The 22,600-nt window shown below is 36.8% G+C and overlaps 1 protein-coding gene across 3 annotated transcripts in view; it reads left to right on the top strand.

Moving 5' to 3' along the window:
- Positions 1–22,600, top strand: part of LOC149531008 (DUF3754 family protein, putative (DUF3754)) — a 272,285-nt gene that overhangs the window by 85,853 nt on the left and 163,832 nt on the right. For all 3 annotated transcript variants that reach the window (XM_089809608.1, XM_089809609.1, XM_089809610.1), the window contains 4 exons: positions 9,925–10,271; positions 10,938–11,067; positions 11,501–11,629; positions 11,808–11,852. In XM_089809608.1, the coding sequence (XP_089665734.1) occupies positions 9,925–10,271; positions 10,938–11,067; positions 11,501–11,629; positions 11,808–11,852 (651 nt within the window). The remainder of the gene's footprint in view (positions 1–9,924; positions 10,272–10,937; positions 11,068–11,500; positions 11,630–11,807; positions 11,853–22,600) is intronic.

The following is a 22,600-nucleotide window of genomic DNA, read 5'->3' on the forward strand; positions in this document are numbered from 1 at the left end:
ATAGTTCGTAGAAATTGCTGAGCCATTGATGGACAAGCCAATTGAAGAAATTACTCATTCTGATTACAAGTTCACTAAAGTGAAACTTGGAAAGCAGTCATGACTAGATTGCTTATAAGATTCTTAAGACGCATTGGTCAATGTGTCAAAGAGTAATCATGAATTATGGGAGAAGAACAATCAGTTCAAATAGGAGGTTGATCATTTAAATGAGGTTATTCAACAACAATCCTCACAACACACAGTTGTTGTATCCTAGACACCTAAAGAGAAAAGGATAATAGAAGTTGTGAAGTCTTGATGTGAGAAGTCATTTCTAAAGGACTATAGGCCATTGTAGATACAACCAAAGTCCTTGGACATATCAAAAATATGGAAGAAATGGTACATGCTTTGATTGCATCTTTGATTTAGGAAGTTAATACTTTGAAAGAAATTCTGAATGATTGGGATGAGATTGCCAAATTTGATTTGGATGCCATGGTCACATGTGATGTTCTTTCGTCTTCTGAAATGTTCTATAGATATCATGGACTCATGGGTTCTAAAGAAGAGACACTAAGAAAGCTTGTAACAAAGTTGTAAGAAAACTTAGAAGGCACTAGAAACTAGAATCACGAGCGACTTTGGACAAATGGGATGTCAAATTCTTGATGAACATGGTAACTTGGTTGTAGTTGAAGGGATGACTTTAGAATATACAATCAAGATAAATGTTGATTTAGATTCTGGAGATTTTGGTTCCCATACAATGAACAGGTTTGCTTTGTATAAATCTTTAGCAAAGCATTTACATGATTCTCTATCAGCGAATTCTAAGATTGTGAAATTAGTGTATGCCAATCCAATAAGAATAGAAGCCATATCAAAGACAATGGAGATTTCATATCTTCCTACATTGCGTGATGTCATCAAATTCAAGGCACTAAAGAACAATCTTTAATATTGTTATTTTATTTTCGTGTTTATAGATTGAAGAGGACTTATTGCCTGAAATTGTGTAGTTACATGTAATACGACTTGCATGTGTAGTGACATGTAATCCAATAATTTCTCTTGTTAGTTAGACTAGGTAAAAGGTGGTTGAGTTGCTCCCACTTTTTGCTCCTTCTCAACTCCTTTTCCTATATAAAGGACTGCTCTCTTATTGTAAAATCATCTTTTATTATTGTATGCAAGAGAGCTCTAGAGAAATTGTGCAAGCATAACTTTGATTGTGTACTGCCATTTTGAAAGAAAAGTGAATACAAAGAGTCAATTGAAACTGAACTTTGACTTAGTGAAATTGTTATTTGTGCAAGTTATCTTTGATTCATGTGTTTTTTGCATTCTTGATAATTGAGTATAAAAAGAATTATAAAGCAATTGGAGCCGAAGCTTTGACTAAGAGAGGTTGTAGAGATATATAGACTAGAATTGATTGTAGCTTACATCTCTTTCTTGATTCACAAAATAGTTAGAATCCTTCACTTTTGGAAGTCTCTGTGCTCCAATAGTAAAGATTATTCTTATAGAATAGATAAGCTCGGACTTAGAGCCAAATCGGTATGATGGAGCTCTAACTTTTAGAAAAATTAAGGCCTCCATTTTTGAGGTAAAACATGCTGCTGAGTAATTACGGACTAGGCAAGTACTTTAATAGATTGGATTGTACATAGTGAAATGTATGAGATAATGTTATTTGTGGACAAGTTGTGGTGCACAAGACATTACATTTGACTACTCTTCCTAATTGCTCATGCAAACTTTTTAGATTATAGTGAATAATCAGATAAGGTATTGCAAACAAATTTAATGTTGATCGGTGTCAGATTATTCTAATATTATTTCTGGGCACAATTGGATTGATGAGCTATCTTTTACACAATAAGGATAATAAAATCATCTACGGTCAATTGAACATGTATGAAGAGCAACTTTCTTGTTCTGGGTAGTTATCAATCAATGTTTTGCACTCTAAAGTTAATTCTATCCTAAATTAAGAAGTTATGCAGAAATTCCTTTTCTGCATACTATACTGACTTCAAAACACCTAGACAATTATCTCAAAGACACAAAATAGGGGACATTAAGTTTCAGAGTAAAGAATGTTGTATGATGCAGTTTACTTGTGGGATCTTTCATTAGACATGTGAAGCTTGGAAATGAGTTAAATATTCTTGAGTATAGTTTTGAGAGATTGATGCTTGAATTGATGGAGTTGGACTCAACATTAAAATATGAAGTTTACCACTGGGCTACTTATTTTGAACATAGAATACATCTTGGACAAAAAGAGATATTGCACATAAAAGCATTTTTTCATATAATAATTATTGAATATCACATATTATTTGGAAACCATGGTGCAAGTAATTTCGACCATGATTTTGACAGAGGAGTATTTGTAAATTATCAAATCCAGGATATGAATGAAGTCGATTCCTTTGAGAAACATAAGTATGATGCTAAACACAATCAACATCTTATTCAGATGGCAAATGAAATTTTCCTTGATGTTGGAGAAAATAAATTTATGTTTTCCACGATGCACTATTGTTAGTGATCAATTCAGTAATATGCTGGAGTGAATATCATCACAGGATGCTCCCATCAGTATTAGCCTTCATGTAGTCATGAAAATATATTGTTGGTGTGTGTTGCTCTTGTTGTCTGCGTTGAGGATAAAACAAATCCAATAACAACACTCCATATGCTAAAACCACTATGCTCGAGCAATAATAAAAGGAGCCATTGTGGCATTAACAACGATCATGGTTAAAGGAGGAGCCCTATATGGCAGTAGCGATACCAAACTCTAGTCAACGAGTAGATACATAACGAAATTCCTACGCCCTTGAAAGATGTAGCAATCATGAGGATTTTGGTGCCTACTTTCTCACAAAGCCGCTGGAAACATTCGCTACCACAAATCATTATTTGATAATAAGTATCTAATAATATTTTGTTTTTACCGTAGGTCTATGTGACGAGTGATTGGAAGGAGCATCACTAATATGAGGTGCCAGTTGGAATAGGAGTCACAAAGCGCACAATATGTTGGGGGAGGAGGCGAAATTCAGAAGATGATTATTGTGGCATAGTCCTTATTCCGTCCATAACGAAATCCACAGACATCTGAAGCATTCATATGCACGATAAGAAATCTTATACAAAGAGTGATCAAGGAGGGAGTCATTTTCAAGGATATCTTATGTCCAATGAAGGCACATGTTGAAATGGGAAGACCATGCGAATTTGGAGAATAAAGACACGAGTCACCTTCAGAAGGCATAAATTATTTTGTAGCATGGGAATGGTGGAGACAGAATGACATTTGATCTTAGACTGCCCTGCCTACAATGACATCCACTCTAGATATGGGGATATTTTAGAAACGGGCAACCTAGTTACTCTTTTTGAGGATCCGCAGCCTGATAGGTCAGCAAACTTAGTGGTCGATATTCATTGTTGAAGAACAAATCTCAGGAAGCAACTTCAAAAGAGCTAGGGTTTTGAACGTTTGGCTGGTTTTCAGGTAGTCCCATAGGCTGCTCGGTTCTTGTGGACGTTATTAAAATCGTTCATTCATTCATTCATGGGAATCACCTAGAAGCCTGAGTGTGGATGCGTGAGGGAAGCATGAGTATGCAAAGGAGCCTATGTGGGTATCGAACATGGAAACACTGGGTGACACCTCACTAATTTAGGTCCTTATTTGTTTCAAAATATTTATTGATTGGCATAATATCTACTTACAAACTCTATAACTAAGTATAACCAATCAGTCTTATATTGAAAAGGTGCAATGGTTGGGTGAATACCTTTTCCATCGGTTATAAATATAGATGTAAGAAAAAATGAAGGGGACAATTCATATTCATATACAATTTGATATACTCTTCCTAATTATTGCATACCATATGCACTTTGATATATTATATTCTTTCATTCATAAAGAGATGGATTTTTGAACTAAGCTTATGAATTTCGGATTATTGAGTAAATACATTTATATGTGTTTCTGTAGTCAAACAACATTGATGGATCATCTGTAAGGAGTGTCTCCAATGCAATTTTATTTCCCGCATGATTAGTAAGAGATATTTATTTTATTTTATTTTGCATGAAGCTTTAGAGTTGAAATATTACAAGTTGTGTCCTTTATAATTATTTTTAAATTCTATCAATAACTTATATCATAGATAAGTGGATAGTATCAGTTATAGCATTTTAATATCGAACATCATAGATATTGAGAAATATTTTATTGTTTTTGAATCTATGTATGGTTTGTCTCCGAACCATAGGGGTTAAAATACATTCTAGACTATTTTAAAATTGCATCCATATATTTGATCTGTCGCATCTTGATTACTAAATTGTTTATAATTGATGTGCGTAGAATTTTATAAAGTTGTACTAATAACTTATAATATTGACTCTATTGCCCTTTTATTTCGGCATTGATCATTATATTTTTCATAATTCATAATCCATATGTTCGCAATTATTTCATATCTTTCCTTTGAAGAATTAATAGATTCATTTGTTGCATTAATCCATACTTATTCTTATTTTAAAAATGTTCATATATTCATTTATTATTCTCATATTATAATTTGCAAGTTAAAAGCTTTCTATAATTCTTGCCATTTTGGAAGCTTTCATTATAGTTGTATTCTAACCAATCTGCCATAAGCATCTTGGACTAAAGTGATTTGTTCAGGATAGGTACCCGCCTTGGCCTTGGAAAGCGAAAAAGTGCGAAAGACTCGAATCAAGTTGATTGGTCTTGTCAAGTTGGCCTTAACTGGTTGGATATCCCAGAATTGAGTTGGCAAGATTGTACAGTTACAGCTAGCTGGTTGGATTCCAATCTATGGTTTTGGGAACCAATACTGTACAGTTATAGCTAGTCTTTGAGTTAGTGTGAGTTTATTGATATCAGCGTTTACAACTCTATATAGAAGTGTAGTTCAATGTTTTCTCTTTCCCATTACTCGCTCTGTGACTAAGTGGATTCTTTTTTGAAAGTTAAGAGGAAAGAATATTGGTAATGCCCTTTCAAATCTCTCAACTTCTTTCTTGCCTTGAGTTGATCCAAGGAATGGTGAGAAGGGGGAGCCTTCTGTTTAAGGTAGGAGAGACTCTGTCTCACACGCTGTGGCTGGTAATCCTATTTTGCGAGTGGATTTTACCAAAAACTGTTGGTTGCCAAATATCCACCCAATAGATAGTTTACACTATCAAGTATTATTCTTTATGAAGGTTATTGATATTACTTCGTCTATGTGAGAGGTTGTCACCTAGTCCGGTCTCCTTGATATCAAACCTTGCTACATATTGAATGGCGATTATCCTCATGTTTAGATAACACAATTGTAGTACGATATGTTGTGATTAATATTGAGTTTTTTTTTTTGTCATGTAGGTAGATGCCATTCATGGAATATTGTTTATCATGTTCAGAATTCGAATCTACTGATCCAAATTACGAATTTCTATCCTTGATGAATTGTTCTTGAGCTACAAGCACTCATGGTTGGCTGGGGACTAGTGTAGAGTTCCCAGTACCAATAGCATCCCTTGGGATGGAATTTTGGTTTTCATCAAGCCTGTGAGCACAGGAACTTTCCTCGACATTTTGAGGAAAATTGCTAGTGCAATGGTTCCCTTTAATACGGTTATTGGTATTATTCAAGACGATGTTGTGACTAGGCTCTACATTACCTCCAAGCAGAAATTACAAGCCTCCTTTTAATCTCCTTGAAAGCCCTCAGAGAATCGTTCCATTTTTCTGTGGTTGACAATCCCTGCAACGAATTCCTGCTTCGTCATTTCCACCCCTATGTCCAAAAGGATAGATCCTACTGTATGCTCCACCACATATCCAAGGAGGGGATGAACGAAAATGACCATGCTCTTCGGATCCAAAACCAAAAAAATACTATGTGGAGCTATTTGATTGTTGCACTCGTATTGCTTTTAATGTTATTATTAGATGGATAGTGTTTTGTTTGATTCCCAATGGTATTGCTTTTGCGAAGTAAATGCAAAAGAAACTCATTGTGTGTGGCTCCGATGAAGAAACATTTCCATCATGTTGGTCACCAACTACAACAACCATAGCATGGCATGAACATCCTCAAAATGTCTCCCTCTATCCAGACAAGTCAACATCTGTCTCTCTTTCATTTTCCACCTTCACTTCCTTGTATAGTTTCCCAGAGAGGAGGAACTGTGAGGAATATTGCAATTTTTCAATTATCTGCTTGTGCAAATACAAGTCAATTCTTTTGTGGGATCCAAAATTTTGGCTTTTAATAGGGATTTAAACTTGTCAAGTCTCAAATCCTATCTTCCCCCTCCCCAAAAAAGTTATCTGTTGCTTTAAGAAGCACAAATGATGGATAAAATCAGCTCTTTGGAGAGCCAACCCAACAATCTTTTGTTCTTCTGCAAAATATTCCTTCGATTTGATAGAACTTTTACTAATGGCAAATGATGGGATTGGAAAATTAAGATTTGTAATTTGGATCTTTATTTATCACCTATTTCTTGGATTCCTTGTCCCCAACCAATAGAAGTCGACAATTATACCTTGCGACTAGTAAAATAAACCTAAGACTCCCTTGGAAAAATTGTGGCAAGAACCTTGGATTCCTCGTTACTGTGGAAGACGGGCACTTGGTTACCCAGTGTACATTATCTTTAGTGATTTTTTATATGAAATAGGTAGAAAACCTTCGAAAACATCTCTTAGCTGTGATCTGAACTTCACAGCCTGTTATTTCCAAACACGCATGAGATGAACACAAGAATGTGTTTATTCAACCATTGAACCAATCATAATTTGAAATCTTCCAATACAAACGTCCCACTCCTTGCAGGCACATTGCGATCTGATCAACTCTGCTAATAACCCCATGATTGTATATCTGCTGAACATTTTCAACCATCTGTTGAAATTATAAGCTTGAAATCTCACTCTTAAGCTAAAATTGTCATGCTGATCCCTAGAAATTTGAACTTGCTCTGATACCATGTTGAGTAAAGATTGCTGCAAATCTAATAGGACTGCCTATAACTTATGTGTTTCCTGAAGGCAGTGATCTCTCTTTATTTATATTGCGAATGAGACAAGGACAGACATGTCCCTTCATGGGACTCTAGTCATTAACATATATTATTTATGATTAGCAACTGTTAGACAATTGTTAATATATATATATATATATATATATATATATATATATATATATATATATATATATATATATATATATATATATATATATATATATATATATATATATATATATATATATATATATATATATATATATATATATATATATATATATATATATAGTAAATGTCAAATGATTCTAATCAGAATGATTAACTAGTAATCATAACAATGTATCTCATGGCTAAATCAATCCGACTGAAGCTACAACATTAACAAGCTTAAGACTTGACCTGGTTCATTTAAGATTCCTTACTAATTCTGACCCAAAATTTCATCACCAATCACACATTAATAAAGTAGGCATTTGGTCAGATGCTTGTAGGAATGGAAAGTTCATAATTTATCACTTAAAGTAATTTTGTCAAACAGTTGGTATGTAATGTCTGATCTTGGTTTCCACGAATCCTTTCAAATTGATTATGATTGAGTCTTGGTACCGACCTTCATCTATATTGCACGTGTTCATAAAAACACATTTTAAACACACTTTACATGTGATAAACCTTCAGCAGGAGATACTATTTATCCAATTAATTTACCAAATGGTTGCACAGCTGTAAAATTCTGAAAATAATTCTCACAGTATAACAAACATATTGCATGCAATCCCAAGAGCCGGAGATGGCATCAACACTTCATTGTCATTTTAACAAATAGTTGATAGACAACCAAATATAATAAGGAAACAAACTTGTACCTAAGTTCTCTATTGAGTAATTTTGTCAAACATGCAGACCACTTTCAATTTCACATTCATAGATGGAATCATGCATATAAAATTTACAAAGCAGAGCAGCTTATTATCAGCAAATCACAGGCACAAATATACTTATCTAGAACTCAAATGTCCCTATAAGAGAGGAATGCTGGTGTAAAGCGACTCTTAAAAAGGATGAAATGCATTGAAAGGTGAAACTCTTGTGTATGCATGCGTCTATGTAGCAGCACAATCTGGTGTTGTGAACAGATTACCAGTTTTTAGTGAAATGAATGTGTACTGCTCATTATTGGTGATGCGCTGTCAAAACCATTGCCCAGAAATCTGTCTATTTTTGCTCTTCAAATGGTCACAGTCTCAGTCACTTATGAATCCAAACTGTTGCATTAAATCCAATGGTGGAGTCTGACATAAATTCACTCAACTTAGAAGGTCTGGGTTTGCATCAACTTTCAGCTTCTTAAGGGTTTTTGTCTTTAGAAACCAACCAGTCAACGACTTTCAGCAACAAGAAGAAATGGCTTCCATATAAAATTCTCATGACATGTGCTTGAAGAAGACAAGGTTCATTTACAGAAACTCGTCAAACTCCAAGTGAACCTCCATGCTCAATGTGGGATAAATCACCCTTAGCTTTAATTCCTACTTGTGAAGTAAAATGACTTTATATTTTCATTTCATAAAGTCACTTAATGAAAATGACTTAAATACTCTTTAACCCACTTTAAGTCATCATATCATAAAGTCATTTAATATAATGAATGTTCTTTTGGTTAAACTTGATTTTAATTTTAGTAATTTAACTTAAATTATTAAACCCATGATAATTGCCAATATCAACTAATGGGAATAATCCATCCACTTTCCAAATATAGATATGATGCCAACTAATCACCCTGATGACTTACTGTAAGTAGTAAGTATGAGCAAAACATCGAAGTGACTTTTCAAAAATAGTAAGAGTGAATCAAAGTGTCTTGAATATCTCTAGAAGGCTTACCACAAATAAAATAGGACACTGAGCTGAATAATATTGAAATAGGCACTAAAAATTTGCAGGCATTACAGTCCATTTTTCAGGAGCAATCAATCCTTCTTCACGTCAGGGAACTATTTGAATTGCTGAATTCTAAAACACTATGAAGATTAGAAAAGGACAAAGGATGACAAGTCAAGGAGAATAAACAAGACCTGTAACATATTCTCACTTAGGATTCCTTGGAACACTCACTTCGACTTGAAACTTGACAGTATGAAATTTTCACATGGGTACAACATTCCCAAAGGAGTAAATTGGTATTGTGGAAGCAGATGGAGTGGAATTCCTGTGGGCTATTGGCTAATTTATTAATGGGTGTAGTTATGATTGTTGAACAAGGTGAGACAGCATTGGACAACTAAGATATAGACATGGGAGTCTCATGCATTGATTTTTCTGCTCCAGTATTTTAGTGTTTTTTTGCAGTAGTACTGGAAAATATGATAGCAATAGCACTAGTCTTTGTATCAGTTTTAGATATTAAAATCTTCTTTTGGGCTTCTGGAATAAGTTGGATTTTACTACTCTTAATTCTGAACCTCCTGATGGACTTGTTTGTTTTTACAGCTACTGAGCTGTATTTCTATGGTTTTGATCTTGGCTTTGAATCTTAGAAAATAGCCACATATCATACACTAAAGTTGTACTCTAATTTTTTTCATTATCAAAAGTTATTTTTAACCTTTTTTCTGCATGTAAAACTACAAAACATGGTTAATTCCATAACCGTGCTTTGAAGTCTTAATGACTATAACCTTTTGCAGCTGTTTTAGTATATGGAAAATCTATGATAAATCTTCATCTGCGTTTATGTACATGTCTATAAGAGAGATTTGTCAACATGCTTGTTATCCTACTAATTTTTTTTTTTCAGCTGATGAGCTATTTGTCATATTTACTATTTAGTAATACTATCTGCGTGGAAAGTGACAGAAATGGAAAGACCTAGGAGAAAATGAACAAGCAAAGACATGGGTTGAAGGAATTAAGATATGGTTGGAAGAACCACTATGGCCAAACAGGGTACACCAATCAAGAAATTTTCACCAGAATGGCCCTTTGCGAGAAAATTGTACATCAAACATGGAAGCAGAAAATGAGTTACCAATTTATCTCGCTGCACAACAGGCAGTTCCTCGGTATGAAAGTATTTTATCTTCAGCTGGTTCTCGTGGGAGGCTCCTTAGAAAACTGCTTGTTTGGATGGGCCTCCTTCCATCACAACCAGCAGCATCTGTTATGCTTGACAGTTACAGTTCATCATCAGACCCATATTTAAGGTCAACTAATTTTTTAAATTTTGATTGCATTCACTTGAGAAAATAATTTTAAGAATTATGGATTTCATTGAATTGTATAAGACTGAATGAAAAGGGGTAAAATTTAAATACAAAATATTTGAGGAAGACATTCTGAATCTATTTCGTTCTTCATTCTTGTTTATTTCTGAAGTTATGCTGCAGAGTCAGTTGAATTTATCTAAATGTTCACCACTATCATCCAGAGATCTTTTGTACCCTATACTTTAATATTTGCCAAATTTGTTGAATTATGCCCAGTTCCTCTTCACTTTTATCGACTTTTCTTGCTTTTCAATATCTCGTAATAGATAATCTTGATAAAAGGAATTTCTGCTCAAAAAGCATTCTTTTAATATGGTTGCAGACTTTCTTCCCTTTTTCATATGCTTAAAATCTATTTTGAAATTGTGTATTCTTTAAGCGATAGATCTCATGGACTGTATAAGGGATGAAAGCTCAAAACAATAGAAACATCATACATGTCCTCCGAATTAATCACATTTGATATATGACTGTTACTATTATTCTGGTCTCTAGATAGACAGCATTGTTGTATTATTGTCAAGATGTTCATAGAGCAAGTGTCAATTCATTGTGCAAGATCTGAGCTATTCAATGTTTCTAAGACTGGAATGGATGCCTTAGGCCAAATTTTTTGTCAAGGGTCTCACTAAAGGATATCTGGAAACCTGCAACAAAGGAAATTTGTGGAAATGACATCTGGAGACAAATCCAGGCAGCATTCTCAGTTCTGTTTTCACGTTCAACTTTGCAGGTACTTGTTGCTTAGAAATTCAATTGTGCATTGTAACCGGTTGTGATATTTTCAGAAAGGCATAGGTTACTGTGAAAAGCAGCAAGTCTTGAGATTCTGAGTAAAAATCCAGATTTTTTTTTTGTTTTATCTCTAGCACATCATTTAACTCTTAATTGCACATGGTAGCAGTTAATTTTCTGTCATATTATATGATACAATCTAAATCCAGTTCATTCTGTGTTGTAAAAGCATGATTTATGCATATAGATCTACAAAATCTGTTCATATGCCATAAAATATATGAGAGAAACTACTTATGTTCAGTGAATGTACCAAGTTCTAGACAGGAAGCACATTTCAAGAAGGACAAGTGTGCATGTTGTACTGTGGATTATATATACTAAATTTTATATTGTGGATGTTACTAATCTTGATGCTGATATGATTTCAGGAGCCAGCGTTCAAAGAATTAGTTTTATTGTACACTATGGCAATGGACAAAAAAGATGTTGAAAAGAGAGATGATTTTCCCACCCTACAGCTGAAAATATACAAAAGGATTCCACTACCGGATCTTAAAGTCAGTATTTTAAATATCAAAAGGGTTTGCTAGTTATTTTCTTGCACTTTCACTGTTATAAGAATCGGAACTGTATTATAGAACAATTTTAAATTTTCATTTGTCACTCCGATGTTGTTTAAGAAAACATTCTTGTTGTTCTGCTTGATATTCATTATTATAATATTATCCCTTGCAGGTGATTTTTCCAAACAAGAAGCTCTCATTTCGAATACTGGATACAGTAAGTCTGGAGATTTTATCTGCATCAAAAAATAAAATGCTTTACATATTCTTGCATGTTATTGGTACTTATTTTTAAGAGGCACAAAATTATTTTGGTTCCTACTAAATTCATAGATGCATGGGTACTTGTACCCGCACCTCTGGGACGTGTACCCGGCGCTGGTATGCATACCCAAATACCAGGTACTCAGTAGAAAGCATCATAGCTAAGGACCTTGATTAAGATTTCTGATTTCTGTTTTCTGTTGCAGTTTTTTGTTTGCATATTGGCTTGCTGTTTATCAAGCTTATTTCAATATGTAATCACTAACCAGCTTGAAACTTTGATATAATGATTGTATGACACTTCAACTTATGTCCTTAATCTTTGATAGTAAACTTTATCACTGTTCTTGTTTTGAAAATTCAATGTCATATTTTCAGACATTCTATAATAGATTAAATTTTATATACAAAGGAATTGATGTACCCAAAAGACCCGTCTCCTATTTTGAGAAAATATCTGTACCCGCATCTGTCTCTGAAGTACCCCAGCCTTGACTAAATTGCTTGATATTTTCAATATAAGTTTGGTTTTTTCCTAGATATTGGTGTAGTCTAAGCAAGGGGGGTCAATGAAAGACCTCTTAATCTAGCAGCAGAAACAGCATTCAAACACTAGACCTAAACAAGTACAAAACCAAGGTGTTAATATGGCTATCTGCCTTACGAAGCTTACAAAAATGCTGAGAAAAAAGCCTTTAAATTAAAAAACAATAAAAAATGGCATAGGAATATTGTATGCTCAACAATGGATAATATTTTCTTCTCTGATTCTTCTCTATTTTTCTCCTGTTTCCCCTATGGCCTACACTAGATGATTGGCCGCCTCCTCCTCTTGGCCTACCCTCTGTCTTTCCCTTTTCTTGCTTGAATTCTCCTTTGGTCATGATTTAGAGCATGATTCAGATCAAAGACATTCCCACGTTTCTTCATCCACATCCTCAAAATTGTAAATATTTTTGTGTTGATTCATTGGTTCGAAATACTACATAATGATTTGAGATATCAAATTCAATTATTAACTCTGCTTGGCTGTCTCCTATAATTACTCTGACTTCTTGTTGAGCCAATTTAAATTTAATCAAGATCTGTTTAAAACAATCCGCTGGTCTACCCATTTCCAAGCAAGATCATGATGAAGCTTTAATGACTGCCAAGTGTTAGAAAAAATGCACTTGGGAAAATAATACCAATCAAGAAAATCATGTGACCCTGTTTTAGAGTTGGAGGCTTAAAAAGGTTGATTTGGACAGAAGATGATGCTAGCTGTTTGACACACATTACCAAAATCATCCCTCTTAATGATCGTTCACATTTTGTTGTCAAAGTCATCCTTGTTGCTGTAATTTCCCAAACCTGTATGGGCCAACATGGCAGCCCATGAGGATCAGAAAATTTAGCTCATGATCCACATGGAATGATTGAATACCCTTTCTCTACCTTTCTAGTCTTGATGGAAGCTTTTGCTTGTCCTTTAGAAGACTCTTTATCTCTTCCTCCCTAGCCTCATGTACCAACCTTTTGCTAGTCATACCTGCAAGAGCCGTATTTTGCTTCTCTAATCTCCCAAATCAATTCAAATCGTCTGGATCACCCATATGTCATCCAAGGTTGGTTGGGCAACCTAGATCTCAAAACAAGCCAGCTTTTGGTCCGAAATGGTGGAAAGTATTTTTCTTTTACCCATTTTTCCACCATTTTTGCTCTTAACGAGTAGTTCATTTGTGTTAGGATCCACCTACTCTTGGTTAACCCTCAAGATCCCCCTACTCTTGGTTAACCCTCAAGATCCCCCAAATCATGCTTTTGATTGACTAGTTAGCTTCTCACAATTGTAATTTTGATTGAATTTCTTGAGCATATATAAAGAAGCTTGCTACTCATCCCAAAGAGAGGTAGAATCAGAGTTGAGAGTCTGGTATTTTGGTTGCTTTGGTAAAAGCTCCAAGTCATTGCCTAACTTGCAAGCCTACCTTATGAAGGCCTAAAGCTAAGGTTCTCCTACCTCCATTTATACTGTAGCCTCTAGATTCATATGCTATCTTAACATCTCTTTTTTGTTAAGGTTTGGAAGCTTTTGACACCTCAAATATTGGGGATTCTTCTATTCCCCTTTGAGCCTAGTTTTCCATACTATCCCCTTCCATCAATCAAGTGAAGCACCCTAGACAATAGAGGAGCAAGGTTGGCACAAAACGAGTCACTAAGGGCAGATTGAACACAATGCATCTTACACAAGTTCCATCATGCTCTTTAGAATAACTTATTTTAGAAGTAGAATTAATTAGATTTATTTGAGTTGGCAATTAATCTCTAAATTTCAATAATTTGCTAGATTTTGTCATTGTGTCTTGTGTTTATATTAGTTAGAGCTTATTTGTTCTTATCAATGTAGATTTGTTTATGCAAGTAGTTTAGATTAAATTAGATCTCAATTTTGCATATATCTTGGAAGGCTCTAATCCCAACATGAGGCACACATAATCAGATCATCATATTTGAAAACCAAAGAAACAAGAACATTCGATTGCATTGCATTGAGATCATCCTAAAGTGTTTTTGATTGCAAGTAGCTAATTAGAACACACTTCAATTTGGGGAAATACAATAAGAAGATAGGACACACGATGTTTTTCCCATGATAGATTATTAAACATGAGTACTATTCCTCAATCATGAGGGGCATTCAACATTTCACCATTCAACAAGGACCACCTCAAGCTCAGCACATAAGTGCAATGTCCAATCCCTAGGTGCTTCTTCCTAGAGAAGTGATTGAACTTGTCGGTGTGGCCCCATCAACAAGAAATCTTGTTGCCCTCTGTGATGTTTTTCCATGTGAAAAGAACAACTCCTTAGTCCAACTCTTGGTTGATTGCCTTTTGCCATGAAACCAAGAATGACTTGGCAGGCACATCTTAGCAAGGATCCATTGTGTGTTCTGCATAGAGTTTGACTCACTAGAGTTATATTGCTGAACTGAATTTATGTTGTTGCCTAAGTTATGCACAAACTTGCTACCAAAGATGATAGTGCCACTGAGATGAGTTGCTGTGAAAGATGACAATGTTGTTGAAGTGCTTGTTGTCAAAGATGCATTGTGGTTTTTTGTTCCCCTACGGAAGTCTTTATCTAGAGTGTTCAATCTTCTATAGGTTAGCATTAGTCATTTAAATTTGAATAACTGATCTGAGTAGGACAAGCCATCTACCTTAGGGTCAGAAATTTTGACCTATGTTATGGTCTGCCATTTGGAAGGAGATAAGATAAAAATAATAATGTCCACGAAAAACCAAAACGGTTTATGGGACTGAGAATATAAACAAAAGAGCTGACCAAAGTAGAAGCACCAAACAGTGATTGAGAAGAAAGAAAAGCCAGAGACAAACAATAAAGAAGACAAGGTAAGGACTAAGGGTCCTTCCTTGCCACAAAGAAATCAGTAATAGAGAGGTACACTCGTGAACTATCGATAGCCTTTGAATGTCGTAAAGATCCGCTATATGACTATCATTGCCTGGAGAGACTTGTACAATGTCTGAGTGATTTGGAATGAGAAGTAGTGGAAGGCCTTTTCAAACCCCGTGGAGGAGATAAGGGAGAGAAAAAGGCGGTAATGAGTGATTTGAAGTATGCCCCTGAGGAATAAAAGACTGCAGGGTAATCTCTCGAAGATGGGTGGCCTTCTGAAGAAAAAATGCAAGACACCGCTGATCAATATAGCTGAAGAACATCGAAAGAGAAGAATAGTCTTTGAAAAGGCAATAAAATCTCCCTTTGATCTCATAGTAAAGAGGACAACAAAATATGAAGTGGATCTCAGTCTCAACCTCCGCCAATAACTGACATAACCTACTAGCCCGATCCATATGGTGATCAGTTTGAACCCTGAGGCGATGAGAACCAACTCTAAATGAGCCCAGAGAAAACCGTAAGGCATGATTCCAGCGCTGATAGAGATAAGCAGGGCGAACAACAATACCATCTTGAATCTCAAGAAAATGCTTAGCATAGAAGGCCATTCTAGGTCGCAGACCCCTCGGGGGATTACTCTAGGTAGTGGTAATGTAGTGTGTATAAATATCTTGTTTGACATGCTCGTTCAACTTCTAACGTCAGGGGAGAAGATGAGCAGGAGCATCCAGCGAAAACTGATAAGGAGGAAGATGATCAATGTCAATCCCAATTGAACCCAACAAAGAGGTGGCTTGAGCGTACCAGCATCGAGACCTAGCAAAAGTGTCGGATCTCATAATCTCCACTGAAGAATAGTATGCCAGATGAGAGTATCTATGCCGGTCAACACATCTCCATACAACCACGAAGCCGATGAAGAAACCAAATCAAGTAAAAAATGATGACAAGTTTGAGAGGATGAGCACCAAACTTAGCCAAGACAATGCTGTGACGGGTGAGTTTGTGACATCTAATGATACATCGTAACAACTACGTTTGAACCTGCTCAATAGAAGCCCAATCAGAAGTAATAAGAGAAGGCCCCCAAACAACTGAACCATAGAGAACTGTCAGATGAACCAAGGAGTCAAAAAGGGACAACTTGGAAGAAATATCTTGAAAATGATGCCTGAAGCATTGTCTCTCCGGCAAAGCCAGGGAACCCATACCCTTACTGACTTTGGACTGAATAGCAGGTCTCAAACTAAAACGCGGTCCTGAGAACTTTACACCAAGATACATATAAGAGGGAGTAATCTCAACCTCCTGTCCCTAAAAGAAGAAATGAAGATGAGAGGTCTTTAAACAGTTAAAGACCATAACTTGTGTCTTAGAAAAATTGACCACAAGCTGCCACTGAACACAAAATGAAGCCAGACCATCAAGGAGTCTCTGTAAGCTATTGGGAGAAGAAGCCAAGAGAACTATATCATCAGCAAAGAGGAGAATGGAGATCAAGACCTGATACAAATAACAACCATCTCCTGATTGGGAGGATTTCAAAAGGAAATCCTTCAACTCATCAATATACAAACCAAATAGTGTAGGAGAAAGAGGACAACCTTGCTTCATCCCAATGGTGCTCTGAATCAGATCATAAAAGCCCTTCGGAGTCCTGAGCCTACCGGTTACCCTCTCATAAAACCTCATAATAGCAGTCTGTAACATATCTGAGATCCCAATCTCATGAAGCCGTTGAAACAAAGCCAACCTAGGAACATAATCAAAGGCCTTACGGAAGTCCACAAAACAACAATAGACCTTTTGAGAGCGGTGTCTAGCCTCCTCAATGGTAGCCCGTAGTGTAAACACATGATCCATAGTCTGATAGTTTGCCCAAAAACTAGCTTGTCCTTTAGCCCTACAACCTCTTCTATCAAGCTCACTAGATACAATGGTGTTCAGAGCTGTGGCATAAAATTTGGTAAAAGTATGTCCTATCATAATAGTTCTATAGTTACCCGAATCAGAAGCAGGCCCAGACTTGTGAATAGGGTAAACCACATGTCTAGACCAAGAATCAGGAAACCCAGTGCAAACCACTCTATTAAAGAGTGTAGGAAGGTAAGATCCAAGAACTGAAGCACCAAGTTTGAAAAGTTCTGCTTGGAAATCCGCTTCATCTGTTGCTCTGCTGCATCTCAAAGATTTGATGGCCTCCATAATACTTGAGTAGCTGAACAAACGACAGTAAGGAGGTGGAGTGGAGTGGAGAGGTGGCTGCCCAAGAATGTTGTAAAGCATAGTGATATGGGAGGTCAGAGAGCGGTAGTCAAGAGTGGAGAACAAGGGGGAGCAACGAGGGAAAAGGGTATGCCAAAAGATCTAGGGATTTTGAATAAGTGTGGAGCAAAGGGTTCTGCACGGAATGGAGGCAAAGGAACGTTTTTTACGACGAAGAAAACGAAGGTACGAAAGGCATAGATGGGTGAAGGCAGGAGACTGAGCCTCAAAGGTGACACAAACAAAGTGATGGAAAGCTTTGCAATCAGCATCAAACCATTTATTCATGGACAGGTATTGCGACGCTTAGCTCTGAGAGAGGAAGGGGAATGGTGGGGAATAGAAAGGAGAGCAGAATCCCAGATGGTAGAGGCAAGTGAATCAAACATGTCAAAGGCAGCAAGTGACTTATTAAAGCTAGCCGGTGTCAGAAATCTCCTAAGGTGATACGTAAAAAGCTCACCATCACTCTCAGGGAAATGAATGCAAGTTGGGAGGGAGACGATACTAGCCGGGCAGAGCGAAGGCGGAGACAGATGGGGTGAAATGCAAACAGAAATGCTAAGAAGAGCATGATTAGCTAAGGGGAGATGTGAAATGGTGAAACTGTGAATGGAAGAAATGAAGGAATGAGAGGAAATGACATAGTCAAAAACTCTCACACCACCACAGTGCGGCTAACAGGTAAAGAGGTCCAATCCAGGAAGGAAGGATAAACTGCTCAAAATCAATGACCCAGAAGACTCAAAGAGCTGGAAGAGGTGATGGCCATAAACTGAGAGCAGTCCAAGAACATCCTCTGAGGTGTATTGCAGGCCCACAGTAGTCGGATCTAACTCAGAAGTGCAATTCGAATCAGAGCCCCAATCATGTAAAGGAATCTGAAGATCCTTGGTTCGAGCGTTGAAGTCTCCAAGAATAATAATATCACCCAAAGCCTTCAATTGTGAAATACTCTCCCGAAGATCACAATAGGGATCTCCATTCCCCGAGTCATGAATGGCATAAGGAGAGGAGGTCGGTGGAAAATAACAAACGACAATAAAAATCTCTCTGTTGATATTTCCGCTGACCAATTCGGACCCACATAAATCTAGCATAGGCGTTAGAGTGAACAACTGAAGTAACATTGAAGATATCATCTCGAACCAAATAAGCAACACCCCTGGACCCACGGACCCCACTAGAAGTCCGGACCTCATCCCTGCAAATTGACAGCCACTGATAACCAAATAACTTGGAAGAGGGCGCATAGGGCTCTCGTGAGTCTCAGTAACGGCCAAAATATATGACGACCCCACTGCATCCTGAAAAAGACCAGGTAATGACCATAAGGAGCCATTACCATTCCAACAATTGACAAGAAGAGGAGGTCTCCTCTTGTCAGACTGCTGTCGGGACCGTCATGCTGGTTTGGAGGTTGTCCTCTCTACCCAACCATTAGGAGGAGAATCATGAACGACTGCTCTAAGATTCCTAATAACAGCCCATTTTCCAGCACGCCTAGCATCTGCCACAATTCCCTGAGCCTGTTTGAGTTCTATAACCTGTGCCTTAGTAAGATCTTTGTCCAGATATATTTTATAGGGGAGAGAAAACAACTTTCTCTTCGCTCTAAGGGCACAAAGCCTATCTGGAAAAGAGAAGAATTTGATAAAAAGGATGTCCCCCGTACCAAACTAGCAATTATTCAAGGTAATGTTTGAGATACCAAATTGATCAGAAAGAAAGGAATCTCTAGCAGCAGCAGGGTCAGAAGTGGGTGTAAGACCACGAACACGCAAGTTGAGCTCACGTGCCCGCTGAACCCGCTCGTCATCAATCTTACCTTGAACAATCTTGTCTATACTCAGCCTTGGGGTAGTGGTATCAGTATTGGTGCAAAGTGAAGCCCATGATTTCACCATCTGTTCCATTTCTGCAATTAGAGAAGAGTGTATGGTTGCCATCTTAGTCTGCTATTCTTTGATTTTGTCAATCTTGTCCAACTGTTCAATGACAACCTCTATGTTGGATTTTAACCCAGCTGTTTTAGAGATGAAAGTATCTGAAAAATGTTGAATCTTCATGGTGTTCGATTCTATGGACTATTTGAGGCTCGCAATTTTTGCTGTCAATTCAGACACTTGTTCTTTTAGTAGGATGTTATCATTTTCCCGATCACATAAGCAGTGGTATGTGATGGTTTGATTATCACCGGTAGGCATTATTTGGAGCCGTATAAAAACCTTATGGCCAGTCGGATTCACAACAACAATCCACATACAGTAGCGCTCAAACCCTAGATGATAACAAGAGAAAATGCATCAGACAAGTAGATGCATGTGAATCTGTTACCGTAATTCTGTGGAACATAAACACATAGGTTGTGCAGAGGGAAACTGTGGGAACACATGACAACACCAAGCCTGAAACAAAGACACCCGCACATGGCCGAAGAAGGAGAAGGTGTCACACGAAGGAGCAAAAAGAACTAGGAGCGACGACGGAAAAGAGAACCCGAGCACAAGAAAAAACAAAACCCTAGCAATGACGGAAGTCAAGTCTCTGCAACCAAAAACACACACGCTAGAGATATCCTACTATGAACAGGAAAGAGGGAGAAGAGCTAACGGCAGCCATGAAAAGTCACGGCAGAAAAATGCGAGGTCGTAGGTCGTGGGAGATACCAGGTCGCGGGAGACATTTTAACAGAGATAGAATGTATCTTAGCCATGTTTGGGAGAAGATCAAATGAATGTAGTTGAATCTATTAAGCATAAGATTTGTCTACCTCAAATTTTCACTCAAACATTTATGTAAACGAGTCTTTTTGTAGCCTAGTACTTAAACAATGCCTACCTTTCAACCTATAAGGAAATATAAGGACAGACCTTGAACACATCCTCCTTTTGGGTATAGTAAGTTGAATATCGACGGTGCTTCAATATCGACTAAAGTTTTAATAGATGATCTGCAGATCATCAAAACAAAATGCTTATATAATTAAGGAACAAGGGAAAATCTTCATTAAAAAATCATTGATCAAACTACATATTTATGGAATGGGATTCACAACAGAAATGAACCTACCTAACAACTAATTAGAGAAAATTCCAACTAATTTTCACAATTCTCTAACAACTAACAATGTTTTTTTATCTTTCATTCAAGAGGCAAATCGGGGTAGGTTAGTATGGGAGGTACTGGTTGTTGGAATCACTGTTGCTGTTACACGAATAGCTCGAGCTTTCAATGAATGTCACAACAACAAGAGACAAGGATCCACGGGAGGTGATTAAGCACATGTCACAAATCCATTGGTCTATGCTGAAAAATACCTCAATCTAGAGGGGACAGAGGCTCTAGCCTCCCAACAATCCCCCCCTCAGCATGACCCGAGGGATTTGAACCCGTAACCTAGCGTTCTGATACCACTTGTTGGAATCACCGTTGTCATTACACCAAAAGCTAGAGCTTTCAATGAATGCCACAATAGCCACAAACAAGGATCTACAAGAGGCGGTAAAGCACGTGTCACAAATCCATCGGTCTATGCTGAACATTACTCCACGTAGAGGGGACAGAGGCACCAACCTCCCAACACTAGTATAATTAAGATAAATCTCTGGCCTTCTTTATTGAAAAATTGGGACATTTCACTAATAATTTAGTAGAGATCAATGCCATTAATAAAGGGATGCAAGTGGATCTCACAATAAAGTGGCAAAAACTTCACATTAAATCTGTTTTAAAGGTAATCATTATCTATTTGATCATAAGGGATTCAATAGAAACCAGCAAATAGCTAGAGAGTTTGAGAAAATTCAAAACTTGTATGATAAGTTCCAGTAGTTTTGATGCAATCATGTTCCTAGAGAACACATGTAAGAGTCCTATTGGCTCACACTAGCAATGCTGGAAGACGTGTTTTGTGTTTTTCTTGGTTTTGCAATTTTTTTTTTTGAGATATGACCTTTTTTGAATTTTTCAAGAGTTATGAAGTACTGAATTAAATACTGCAATAATCTATTTCTAACAATGCCAAGTTCTTGCAAATATGATTTTGCAATGTATTGCTCAACAATTCAAAAACTACAATGGAATTGAAAACAACCTGTATATGCTGTGAAACTTCAATTTGCAGCAGTCATTTAAGAAGACCAAGCCCAATTGCCAACTCACTAACAATGCCCAGATTGAGGGCCAATCACCACAAGGAATGCCAAACACGGCCAGCATGGAAAAGGCCCACGTTATCTCTAAATCTCATACTCAAATGTGTGGGTTCATACAGCAAGGAAACACCAATATTGTCATCCAAGAATGATAGTTGCGGCTGGAGAATTTGATCGCCCATTCGCCACACCAACACAGTCAAAATCGCCGCCCAACTTGGTATGAGTAGTTGATAAAAACCAATGCCAATTTGCAGGTATAACTGATGGCAACTTTCGACACACATTCACCTTCCAGAACGTAGTAATCACAGACTAGAAGGCAGAAATAATTGCAGATTTGTATCCTCAGTGATGACACCAAAATCAGATTGAATTACCTATTCAGTTTACTATACAACAGTATCAAATTGAATGCACAGTTAAGAACCAGACTTACACACAATTCACCATTTATTGCAATGGCTCAAAGTGCTCAGAAGAGAGGAATCAGTTGTTGAATTTCTTCAACTCCAAACCCGCACAAGCAAGAGAATATACTGAAAACAATAAGCAAATGGAGATGGATCGATCCTCTTTATGGAGTCGTATTTATAACACAAAAAACAAATCAGTTTCTTCAATACACCTCTTGTTAAGGAAAATAAGATCAAAGGTAGAACTTTATTCTTTAAATTATGTTCAGATATGACTGCTCTAATTCTGATACTTATCACAGTGAGGATATAACTAGATCATTCAAGAAATGAATCTTGATATCTTGTATTTGAATCCTTCAATGAATAATGCTGATGCTTTCTTCTTTTAATTACAGGTGGATATAAGTATTCAGATTGCTGGTAATAGCATGTGTTTCCAAATGATCGTG

Source organism: Cupressus sempervirens, chromosome 11 (genome assembly GCF_028749045.1).
Source record: "Cupressus sempervirens isolate cs-2001-9-10 chromosome 11, ASM2874904v1, whole genome shotgun sequence".
In the NCBI taxonomy this organism is placed as follows: Eukaryota; Viridiplantae; Streptophyta; class Pinopsida; order Cupressales; family Cupressaceae; genus Cupressus; species Cupressus sempervirens.